Genomic DNA, 12,868 nt, shown 5'->3' on the forward strand with positions numbered 1-12,868 from the left:
AACACATGTTAACTAGGCACTGACTCCTTAAATTTTTGTGTAAATTCTCCCTTACCTGCAAGTTCCCTACTTCCCATCTCACAAGCAACTATGGCACAAAATCTAAGCCATCTCTCCCCTATTTGTGACTCAGGCACTTCTGGTCCAAACAAAAGCGATCGTTTTAACGAGGGTGGGATTTCTTCTCTCCATTCAGGAAAGGGCTGTGGCTGTTTTGCAGGACAGCCTGCAGGTTCCTGCGCTGATCCTCGCCTCGAGCCACACTGTGCATTCGGTGTTCTATTCTTTCCTCCACCAATATCATCGTGACGGACCCTTGATATTTAGAGTCTTCACCTGATACACTGACACCGTCGGCAGCGGGCGAAAGGAAGCTCGCGCGCCCTCGGCGCCAGGCACAAGGGTGGCACGCGGGCAGGACTTCCTCCCGTGCGCACGTTTCCCTTCCTTCCACTAAATTAACCTGCCGGCCCCCACCCCCACCTCGCCCAATTAGGAAAAGTCACGGTGGCAACTCGCTGAAGGGCAGGCGGACAGCTCCCGGCGCGCCTCCGAAGTTGGGTTTGGCAGGGGCCGCGCGCGGCTCCCTCCCCCGGCCCGGGAGCCGAGGCCGACGCCGCCTTCCCCGGGGGCTGCCCGGGCTGCCAACTTTCCCGCAGCCTCCTCCTCCGCGCGCAGCAGCCCAAACTTTGCCGTTGGCTCAACCTGGCCGCGCCGCGGAGCGCCCGGCATGGCCGCGCCCAACCCCCCACGCCCGGCAGGGGCAGGGCCCGCCCGACCTGCGCGCCGGCCCCCGGGCCCGCGCGGCCGCCGCCCGCCCCCAGCCCCGGCCGCCCCCCGGCCCCCTTCACCCGCCCAAGCCCTCGCGGGGAGCCCGGGATGGGGCGCCCGCAGCCCGATCCCGCGACTCCCCTGTGTCAGGACTCCCCTCGACCCCCTGGGCCCCGGAGAGCCCCGGGCCCGGCGCCGCAGGACGCCCACTCACCATTGGTGAAGGGCTCCATTTTCCCCCCTCGGCGGCTCCGCGCGGCCGAAGCGCCCAGGCTTCCTACTCCGAGAGCTGAGGCGGCCCGGCGGACTGAGCATGCCCAGCGCGGGCGCCCAGGGCGGTCGGGGAGGCGCCGGGGGTGAAGCCGCTCCTGCGTTCCGGCCGCCGCCGCTCCGGGTTTTCACAGCAGCTGCAGCGAGAGCGAGGGAGACCAGAGAGAAAAACAGCGCCCAGGGTACCTCGCCTCCCCGGCGGCCCAGGGGAGGGAGAGGAAGGGGCGGGGAAGTGGGCGGGGCATGAGCAAGCCCCGCCCCGGCCAACCCGGCCGTCCCCTCTAGCCCTGGCAGCGCGGGCCCGGGCTGTGGTCTCGCAGCCGACCTGGTGGTCAGCGGGCTCCGGGGTCCGCCCGGTCCCAGGCGATGGGACTGGACACTGTGCGGGAAACACACGGCCATTGCTCCACGGTCAGAAAATAAACATAAGCAGGCACACGAGGGCCTCCCTGGTGGTGCAAGGGGTGAAGACACAGCCTATGAAGCCGTCTGCAGCCACTGCAGCACAAGTTCGATCCCCGGCTGCCAGGGAGCAACCCACAGGGCGCGGCAGACCTCTCTTGTCGTGCCCTCTGCTCCCCTCAGCAGTGTATTTGTGTCTGCCTGTTCTGTTCCCCACTCTGTCTCTGGTGAATCCTCTTACCCCTGCACCTGTCCTGTACCCCAACTCTTGTACCCATAAATAAATAAATCTTTAAAAAAAAAAAAAAGGTACACGAAACTAAAGTAAATGTCCCGCTGAGCATGAAATCAGGGTGGTATGATGGAGAGTAAGTGGGCTGCTAGTTCTGACGGCCTGGTGAGCAGAGGTGCAAGGAGTGCCACTGAAGCCGAGATCTGAAAGCACAGCAGGAGCCTGAGGTTAGGGCGCTTCTCGGGCTGCGAAGCCGTGGTTTCCCTGGGGAAACGCGCTCTGGGCCGCTCACTACGCCAGGGCCCGCGAGAGCCAGCTCTGCGGGTCGCCTCGGCAGGGCTGCCTACTCAGAGCAGAGCGGCCCCAAGCAGTCGTGGCCGGGCGAAGGCAGGAAAGTCGCGGATGAGCCTCCACCCACCGACCGTGGGCCCCAGGCCCCCTTCACCCGGGGTCCAGGGCTCGGGATAGCGCCTCGGGGCGCGGCCTCCACAGAGTAGCGAATCCTAAAACCCGGCTCTGGATCCGCGGAGGGGCGCGGCGCCGCAGGACCTGGCCGAAGGCCTGAGAGAACCCAGATTTACATCAACCCCTGCCGGCGCAGGGGTGCAGCCGCTGGGGCCCGCGGCCGGGCGACCTAGACCAAAAAAGGGAAACTTCCTTAGTAGTGCCCGTCCCCCAGCACTCGCTCCATTGCCTCCAGCCCGAGCCACCATTGTTTCCAATGACAAATCCAGACAGAGCCGGAGAACCTTCGTGATGGGGCCCCCAGGGACCAGGAGGAGCCCCGGTGAAGCGCGTGGGGGCCGCTCTCTGACCCCCAGCTCTGCGAGCGCTCCGCCGCCAGGCTAGCGGCAGGGGCCGGGACCTCCCAGCGCGCAGCCACAGCCTCCTCTCCCCTCCCCTCCCCTGCGGCAGTCCCGGCCCCTGCGGCGATTTGGCTCAGGCTGTGCCTGGATGCGCCTGCCAACTGTCACACGCTCCTCCGAGGCTGTCAACAGCAGGGTGTCGGGTGCAAACAAGCCGGCGGCGAACGCAAACAGCCTGGGCAAACAGGCTGTCACGTCGTTTGACCCTCAGGGGAATTAGAAATTAGGTTCAAAGAAGTAAAATTGAAGCACAGTGTTGTATTTTTGGAATATTGTATTTTTAAACGTCAGTTGTATTAAATAACCCACTCCCCATTTGTGTTTTGAAGCCACCGAGGGACATCAATCGTACATAGAGTAAAAGCAAAACTTCTTACCTGTTTCTGGGACTGCGTCTCCTACAAGTGCTCATGATGCCTTGGCCAGAGATAACTTCTTACTGTTGCTGAAAGTCAGTTTCCACCCAGCTTTGTTAACCATTCTCTTGTCTGTTCTTAGCTCATGAACTGCTCTTTTTGCCTGCTGGTTCCTTCTTGTCATTTCAGTCTCAGCTCAAATGTCACCTCTGCAAGGTCTTCCTTGACCACACAATCAAAAATAGACACAAACGTGGTCTACTTTATAAAGACTGAGCCCGGCTTTATTTATTCTTCATCACTGTATTCATCACTGTTTAAAACAATGTTTTTGTTTCATTATTATCAATCTTCCTCTCAAGAATACAAACTTCACTGAGATAAGGTTATTATTTTTATTTGTTTATGCATGCAAGAACTAGGGTATAGGCCAGAGGAGGGGGGTTCAGAGGATTCACCAGAGACAGAATGGGGAGCAGAACAGGCAGATCTAGTGAAATATACTGCAGAGGGGAGCAGCAGGCGGGACATGAGAGGTCTGCTGTGTTGTGTGGGTTGGCTCCTTGGCCAGGGATAGAACTCCTGTCACGATGGCTGTCGATAGCTTGATAGTGTTGAGATTTAACCCCTGCACCACCAGGGAGGCCCTGATTACCTTTTTTGAGAATGATAGCCCAATCCCTAGATAAATGCAATAAATAATTTTTAAATGACTAGCTGAACAGATGTAATGGTATTTAGAATTCTAGTTTACCTGCATTGTTGAAAAACCCTTCCATAGAACATCTCTGTATGGAATGATGTGCTTGTGATTGGTAGAGAGAATGTGTCTGTATCAGATATCAAAAGGCTCCTCTTTCCCCACAGTGTAAAAGAATATCAGAGCCCTTAGGCTAACCTCCTGTAAGGGCACTTCAGAACCAAAAATGGGAAGAGAACTACAGGGACTGGTGCATTAGTGATTAGATATTATATAGTACAGTGGGGAATGGATTTTTGTTGAAACAACACTTTGTACTGTTTAGATAAACAGCTTTTGTCTATATTTTAGGTCATATCATGATTCTTTGGAGTTATTTTTACAGCCAAAGCACTTTGTATCAGAGATATTTAAAACTCCACAGTTTGTTAAATCCCCTCACCTCACCTTACCTGCAAGCTAGAGCCTATCATGCTTTTAAGTGTGAAATATATTACCTTGCATTTTGTCTTAAATACTTTAGTTCTGCAGAGACTTGTAAAAATGCTTCACCAATGCACTAGCAGAGAAATGTAGATAATCTCTTTCTGATTTTCTTTGACAGACAAATAACTTCTTTATCCTCTCTTTGTCAACCTCTTGCCTTTCCCATCTCACATTCCTACACACACACACACACACACACACACACACAATCATTTAAAGACTTGTGATTTTGTATTGGAGGGAAGAAATAGAGTAAAAACAAAACCAAATCCTACTTATCATCAAAAGAATAATTTTTTTGTTTTATTTTGGTTTTTTTAAAAAACCATTTCATATTTGAATTATGAAGTCTTTCTGAGGGATCATAATTTCACTGATTCTCTACTGGAACCCTTTATGTTTCTATCTTTAATCTCCTTCTGCCCACCCACACAGGACTTCCTCTTTAGTTCAAGGGTATAGCAGTTTAACTTATTATGAAGCTATTATTCATTATCAGAGGAGATACTGTCTATTATACCCACCTACTATTTTCAGAATCCTTGCTGTCTACTGTTTAGCGTTTGAAAACCAAAAATTTGAAGGACTATTTATAACATAAAAAAAAAAAAGGAACAACATGAGCTCCCTAAATAGCAAATAGTGTTTATTTATTTGCTCCCTGGTGGTGCAAGGGGTTAAGTCTCAGCACTATGAAGCAATCCACAGCCACTGCAGCATGAGAGGGCATCCTGAGCCAGGGAGCTAACCCACATGGCACAGCAGACCTCTCCTGTCTCACTAGCTTCTCCCCCCGGCAGTGTATTTCAGTAGATCTGCCTGTTATGCTCCCCACTCTGTTTCTGGTGAATCCTCTCACCCTTCTGCACCTCTGGCCTACACCCCAGCTCTTGTATGCATAAATAAATAAATCTTTAAAAAAAAAAAACAAAAAAAAAACTTGGTTTTTATCAAAAGAAGACATTTAATCTGCTGCCATGGGTTACCTAATTCCAGCCTCAGTTGCACAGATGTGGGAACTGAAGACTAAAGAGGCTAGGAGAGCTACTCACAGTCCAGTGGTAAGTATGGACTAGAATGCTCTGTGTTCTGAATCAGAAGTTTACTCTTGCTCCCATGCTCCCACTGAAACATTTGGGTGAGTGACAATAATTCATGAAATGGATAAATAATAAGAGAAACATAGTTAACCTCAGATTACTAGATGACTATTTAATAATTAAATGATATTCTAATTTAATTTGATATTCCATATCAGTTTTAGATTTAACATTACAAAATGATCCCTCTAATTATCTATAAATAAGCAACAAATACATTAATTCACTGTACATATTTGAAAATGATACTTGTCCAGCACTTCCACTTGTCCAACAGATGGAGGAAACGACTTGCTGCCTGGACAAGTATGACCCCCATGAGGTTCCCAGCTACTCCAGAACCTACAGCCACTTCAGGATTGTAGGAGTTAATAGCTCCACCCCTGTAATCTATTTGCAGTACTTTCTCTGCAACAGTTAGTGCTGTTTGAAGTTATACCAAATAAAGAAATATTTAGAGCATGAGGAAAGCAGGATAATTATCCAACAGAGTTCTTGTAGTGCATAGACACTAGCAAAAAGTTCAGATATTTAGTCTACCGAAACCAAAACCCTGAATCAAACTAGTTTAAAAATCACCTCATGAATCCAAAGATAAGGCAATCTCCAGTTACAGCTCCTCAACCTCATCAAAAATCCAACATTTCACTTTGTCCATGCTGAACAATTTTCTGAAAGACCAATTGCCTTGTGGTCAAAAAAAGGTGACTGCAGAAGGGGAGGAAGAAAGAACTTGTGTTTTGGTATTTCTTTCTTAAGAGCAAGGAAACTTCTCAGAAATCTTTCATCAGAATTCTCCTTAACCCACGTTTGCCAAAACTGTATTTTGTACATTTCTAAACCAGTCACTGAAAAGGTAAAACAAGGTGGCCATGATCTGTTTCTTTGACAAAGCAGAGTTTAGGAGTGCTGAGTTCAGGATCACCTCCTTTGTTTCAAATGGGCAAGGAAATACATTTGGATAAAATAATTTTTCTTTATCAGAAGGGAAAAGTAGTGCTATGCATGAATTACTAAATCTTTAAAAATAAGAAATAAAAAAGGTGGAAAGGATCTGAAAAGACTTTTCTCTGAAGAAGTTATTCAAAATGACTAATAATCGGGCCTCCCCTGGTGGCGCAGTGGTTGAGCGCTGGGCTGCGAAGCTGCCTGCAGCCTCTGCAGTGCTGGTTCGATCCCCGGCCGCCAGGGAGGGTCCTACATGGCATGCAGACCTCTCCTGCCATACCCCTGCTCCCCTCAGCAGTGTATTTCGTCGGTCTGCCTGTTCTGTTCCTGGCTCTGGCTCTGGTGAATTCTCTCACCCTCCCGCGCTTCTGACTGTACCCAGTGCTTGTATAAATAAATAAATAAATCTTTTTAAAAAAAAAGAATTAAAAAAAAAATGACCAATAATCACATGAAAATAAGTTCAATAACATTAAACTGAAGAAAGTACAAATGCAAACCAAAATGAGATTCCACCTTGTAGTATGGCTAAGCATAGGCATAGGATAGCTAGAATGAAGAAGCTGGATGACAATCAATATTGGCAAAGATGTAGAGAAACTGGAACCTTTGTATACATTTGGTGGGAACATAAAATAGTGTGACTGTGTTGGAAAACAGTCTGGCTCAGATAAACAATTTTTAACTAAGATAAAGAAAAATAGTTACCATAAGATCCAACAATTCCACTCCTAGGTATTTAACCCCCAAAATTGAAAGCTTACACTCACAGAAAAATGGGTATGTGAATGTTCTTACCAGCACTATTCATAATACCCAAAAATTATAAGCATACAAATATCCATCAAAGAAGCCAGTTACAGCAAACCACATATTGTATTATTCCTTTTTATAATCAAATGTCCAGATTAAGCAAATGTTCAGATTAGGCAGATTAGAGACAGAAAGTAGATTAGCAGCTGCCTGAAATGGAAGGGAAGGAGGAATGGGAAATGCTTGCTAATAGGTATAGGCTTTCTTAGTGGGTTGATGAAAATGTTCTAAAATTGATCATGTTGATAGGTACACTCAAATCTGTAAATTTACTAAAAACCATTGCCTCTGTTGTGACTATAGCAAGGTACTTGACCTCCTTGTGCTTCATTTTCTCCTTTGTTAAGCATCCCGTCCACGTCCCCCCACCAGCCAACATGCACACTTAGAGCTATTGAGAGGATAAGATGAATAACAAAGTGAAAGCGCTTTAACCAGAGACTGACACAAAATAAGCATTAAAGTATGTTTGCTATTATCACTCAATGTAAATTGTGAAACTTTAGTACCATGTATATTCTATGCAAAAAAGTCTAGACTTGCAGAGTGTAATGTGAAAACTATTTGTAATTTGACCATTCAAAATAATGAAGTTCTGAGGAAACCAAGTTTTGGTGTTGAGTTGATATGCAAATCTCACATCAGGTAGGGCCTAGCTAGTCCAGAAGGGGTGAAGATGGTGGGTCCTACTTTAGCCATGAAAAATAGTTATAGGCCTTCCTCTATAAAAATCAGAAATTATAAAACACGTTTTAAGAAACTATCCCTAGATGAACTTTTGATTGACTTGTTCTTTCTAAAGAGTTTATACTCCCGAAGATTCTGATTCAGTTTTCATTTCCCTTTATTTCTATGCTGAAGCAAAGCCTGTCTCTGGTCTATCTGTGTAAAATGCGTAAAATTTTTGTTTGTTTTTTGAGGATGACAAGGTTCTATAATATTTATGCACAAAATTACACTTGACTGCTTCTTGGCTGACTCTCCGCTGACTCAGATGCTTTTATCCTCCCTCTGACTGATCGCTGTCAGCACAGACTGTCAGCCAGCAGCATTTGAAGCATGTCACAGTATGCAGGGCCCCTAAAACAAGACAGGAGCTAAAGTTTTGCTTTTAATATGATTGCAATACCTTGGGCTAATCAGGACAACACACAAGATTTCTTCATGATGCGCAATACGTGACACGATATATATAATTGTGTACTAGCCATGCTAGCTAAAAGCAAAATTGCTAAGAAGGTTTGTCTCTAAGTTTTCCTTGGTTCCTATTTTTCTTTTTCATTTATAGATGCTGCTTCACATGGTCAACAAATATTTGCCAAATGCCATCTCTGTAAACCCTCCTTGAATTAAGTCACAGATATAGCCCTTTGGGGGTTTGCCCTCATTCCAGATACTGCCTCCAATCCTCTGTCAGTTTCAGGGTCCTCTTTTCCTCTACTTTGGACGCCTTTCTCAGCTAGCAGTAAGGAAATAGGTATATAAAAAACAACAAAGTCACACTAAGGCTTGACTAGTAGTCATTTTAATTATTGGCAGCCCAAAGAAATAAATCTGCACTGGTGAAATTAGAAAAGAATAGGCAACTACATTAAGGGTATTTTGAAAAACACTGTGTGGTTTCTTTTTTAAGACAGCACTTTTTTTATTTGGATTTGCAAAGCCAACACTGCAGGTGTTATTTCTATGTCCTCAGAGAGACGGAATTGCTGACAGTTAGTGTATTCCTCTTGGCCTTAAAATCCAAATAGCTAAGCTTCCTAGAGAAACAGTTTTTTGCAATTACAAGAATATGCTTTTCCTACCTGATAAAGATTTTTCTGTAATATGGAACATTATTTTCCAAACAGTGCTTTGATCAGTAGTGTCTTAACTGTTATCAATATATAATGCACAGCTTAGAAAAAGAATAAACAAATACAAAGTCACCCTCTTTCATTAACCAACAACTTATTCATTATTGGCTAAGTGACCCAAATCCAGTCCCTGAATGTGAGTTGAATAAATTCACCCAGGAAGTTGGGCCTGACCCCTTTGGGCTTTATATGGTCCACACAGGTTTCGCATAGTTGTTTCAGACAAGATCTTTTATTATTATCAATTTAGGTCTCTACCTATTCATCCCTTACCACCTAAAATGTTCTATGTGTCCTTGTAAGAGTCCCACTTTTAGTCTTTCATTTATATCTCGAGGAATGTATAGAAAGAAAATAAAATGATATGACAGCAGTCTCTTGCCTTAGAGGCAATTATTTTTCTATTAGAAAAAGTTCCCCTTTTTCTATTTCCTAACTCCAACTCAAAGCATTATAAATGAGTTTCAGAATTCCCAAACTCGGTTTACCAGAAAACAGCTTTTAAAGGGAACTACTATTTTAAAACTGAGAAATAATGTATATTGTATCTTTTAAGTCTTTTCATAGACAATTTGTTTGCTTGCTTTAAAATAAGGTTTGTAATTAGAACTGAGGTATTGTTAGAATAACTGAAAGGACATGAAAGGTGGAATTAATCTGACATTTCTTCCAATGTCATAAACTTGAAGTGTTTCACTGAAAGAAAGAAATATGGTTACTTCAATAGAGGAAAACATGGACTTTGAAGCATGGGAAATCATATGTGTAAATACCTAAAGATGAGGATTAATGAGTCATGTACAGAGAATAGAAAACTGATTTTCAGTTGTATCTGGGGGCATGGTAAACGATGAATTTGAGGAAAGGAGAACAAATTAGCAAAATATCTTAAAGTTATGCTTGGGAAGTAAATCTGCAGAGGTGATTGAGACATAGAAATGTCTTTCTACCTTATTAATTAAGTTTGCATTTCTCAGACTTTCTATTTCTCCTTATGATTATTGGAAAATTTTCCTAATTTAAATTCTAAGCAAGTGTTGTATTTATATTGCTTACTTCCTATGTATGAAACTGTGCTAGGTGTCCCACAATCATATTTATGAGAAATCAATACTACAGTCAATGCTGTAAACCAATTTCTATGCTAAGGATTCACTTCTAAAAATGTTATCCATTTGCATATGGGAAAATAAATTATTATGGCTACTGAAAATATGCTGGATTAGCTATCCTAATTGACCTTCCTATTACAAATAACTAAAAATGTAGGTAAAGTATATTTAAAAATTGTTTTAATGCACTGATAATCTGGAGAGCTAGTAAAGAATACTCATGGATCAAAAACTAAGTTGAGTCAGGAACCCTATGGGGTAAACAAAAGGTTGAAGTCAACTTTCATTGTGAGGTTTATATTTTTATGCCTTTGAGGTTGCAGAGAACTGATGACAAAGCCTAGGGGCTTTCCAAGTTGAGGAACATAATTAGGAAACAATATTCACATATGCTTGTTTACAGAAGACTCATTTAAAAGAGAAAAATTCAAAGTAATAGGATACAAAAAGATCTCCCAGGCAAATAGCAGAAGAAACTCAAGGCATAGCTACTATACACATATCTAGGGAAACTATAATTTGCCATGGAAGATATTATTAGATACAAGAGGTTAACATTTGGTACTGACAAGTAAGTACACAACATACAGAGAGGAAGAAAGTGCATTAACAACCTCTTTCAGAAAAATAATCTGACACTATTTAAATATTAGATTACATAACATACACACATGTTTCAATCCTGAAAACAATCCTCACCCTTTCTCCCTTATGAGTTAAACATGATTTTGATAAGACTAAGGGTTCAAAAAGCAGACAATATAACAGATGATTGACTTAAGTCCAAAAATGTAAAAGTTGTAAACCACCTTATGTTGAAGTGAAAAATAGTGACACATGGATAAATAAAAGAACATTAAAAGGAAATATAAGTAAAGGGAAGTTGTAGAGTAAAAAATGTGACAATTTTAAATAACCTTGTGATTGTAGCCATTAATGTTGAATTGAAAAGCTAATTCCTACAACTATTTAGAGGTCCCCTTGTAGGTTGGGGAGGAATTTGATTTGCAAATCAGATTTGCTTCTCTCTCTGATCCTGAGGCTCAAATAGATGCAGTGACACAGCATCAAAGAATGAAATACAGATGTATATAAGGGCAGACAAGAAATTCCTGTAATGGAGTCCAGCAAGATGGCAACAGAGTGAAGATGCTAGGCTCATCTCTATATACTCACAACTAGATTGCAGCCAAACAAAGCCAAAAACCTCTGGAAGAGAAAACAGACAACCATAGCACATACTTGAAGCAATGGTAAGGCAGAAAGGGGTAAGAAAAAGTTTAAGTGAACCATGTTTACAATGATACTGGGGCAGTACAACCCACAAGAGAAAGGGGTGGCCTCTGTGCAGAAACAGCTACCATTGCTGACTTGGGAGCACACACTAGTATTGTGGACCCTGAAGACTTCCCCCCAACCCCACACTGAACTGAGTAAGGGGGGCACACAGAGTTGGTTCCCAGGACAGAGGGTGCACTACTGGAGAGCAGCAGGGACTGGGTGCAAAGCAAGGATTACTGGCTTGACCCTGAGGCTCTCAATATAGAACAGCTGCAGCCTAAATCATCAGGGAGAAACAGGTTACATCACCTTTCTCTCCTAGAAAAGGTCACTCTTCAGAGCCAAGATGGGGATATTCAAAACAACTGGCAACACCACCCCCACCCCGGGGCTAAAACCAAAGCAAATGAATACTTGTATAAATTAGAATTTAAGCACCTGTTAATAATGGGGGCAAACACCCCAAATAAAGCTCTGGCCTTTGACACAATATCACTATCATCTGTGTCCAGTACTGCATTTGGTGTTCTAGTATAGAGGTAGAAGTGGATACAAGGCCATAAAAAATATTAAAACAAGGAGCTTGCCTAAAGGAGCAATTACCACACAACTGGGGTACCCACAGTAACATAGGAAGTGTGAGTAAGAGTGAATTTCTGACGCTTACTGGAAGTAATTAATCCTTTGGTGCCCCACTGCCCCAGTCCTTTCTTGTACTTATCAGCCATTATCATACCATTTCTCTGGTTGCTCCAACAGCTGTAAAGACAGCAGTCCAAAATTCTATCCTTTTTACAATCCATTAAAAACTAAAAATGAGGAGACAGAAGAACATACCACATAATGCTGGAGCACAAAAAGCACAAAAACCCGGAGGAGTCTCAATCAAGCAGAATATGACTGAACAGGAGTTCAAGGTAACAGTTAAAACATTTGTAGGACTCCCAAAAAAAAAAGAAAGAAAAAAACAAACAAAACAAAAACACACACATATATATGAATGACGCAGAGAAAATATATGATGCAGTTACAATTAGAAGTAAATGAGCTAAGAAATACCATGACTTAATTAAAAAATACAACTGTGAGGGCCACAACAACAAAGAAAGAAATGGAGAGAATTAATGAGCTCAAAGAAACAATGCTTGAGAATACACAAATAAAACAACATAGGGGAAGAAGAATAAAAACAAATGAAAATAGTGAAAGAGCCCTTTGTGATAGTTTAAAGAGAAATAATGGTCCCCATCATGGGGGTCTGTAGGGTAAGGTAAAAGGTATCAGGCTTTTCTGCTCTCCCGCCATCAGGATAGATGAGGGAACCCTGTGATCCTGAATGCATGCCTGATGGCGGGCGCCTGAAGTGGGTATACTTGCGCTAAGACTGTGCTTTTTAAGGGCGTCGTCACAGGGATGCCAGAAGCCGAGAAAGCAGCAGCAGAAGCCGAAGAGAAGCTGAGATCACCAGAGAGCCCAGATAGAGTGAGGATTTGCTGGGGGCTGGGAGGACTGCCAACCTCCCGGCCCCCCAGCACCCCTGCCTGCCATATGCCTGGTGAACCCCAATTAAAAAACCTGCAAAAAACCACTGAGGACTCAGACTCCTCCTTTACCCGGTCTGCATGGGATCAGAAAAACTGCACTGTGGCCTGTCCTGCCTTTACAGGGTCTCAAG

At 43.9% G+C, this 12,868-nt stretch overlaps 1 protein-coding gene across 1 annotated transcript in view; it reads right to left on the reverse strand.

Moving 5' to 3' along the window:
- The window catches only part of LNPEP (leucyl and cystinyl aminopeptidase), a gene marked incomplete at its 3' end in the record, with an annotated part of 85,618 nt that extends 84,497 nt beyond the window's left edge, over positions 1-1,121 (reverse strand). The window contains exon 1 of the mRNA XM_084232869.1: positions 986-1,121. Within this exon, the coding sequence (XP_084088995.1) occupies positions 986-1,004 (19 nt within the window). The 5' untranslated portion in view covers positions 1,005-1,121. The remainder of the gene's footprint in view (positions 1-985) is intronic.
- Between the last annotated feature and the right edge of the window lie 11,747 nt (positions 1,122-12,868).

Source organism: Talpa europaea (genome assembly GCF_964194135.1).
Source record: "Talpa europaea genome assembly, chromosome: 5".
Classification (NCBI taxonomy): domain Eukaryota; kingdom Metazoa; phylum Chordata; class Mammalia; order Eulipotyphla; family Talpidae; genus Talpa; species Talpa europaea.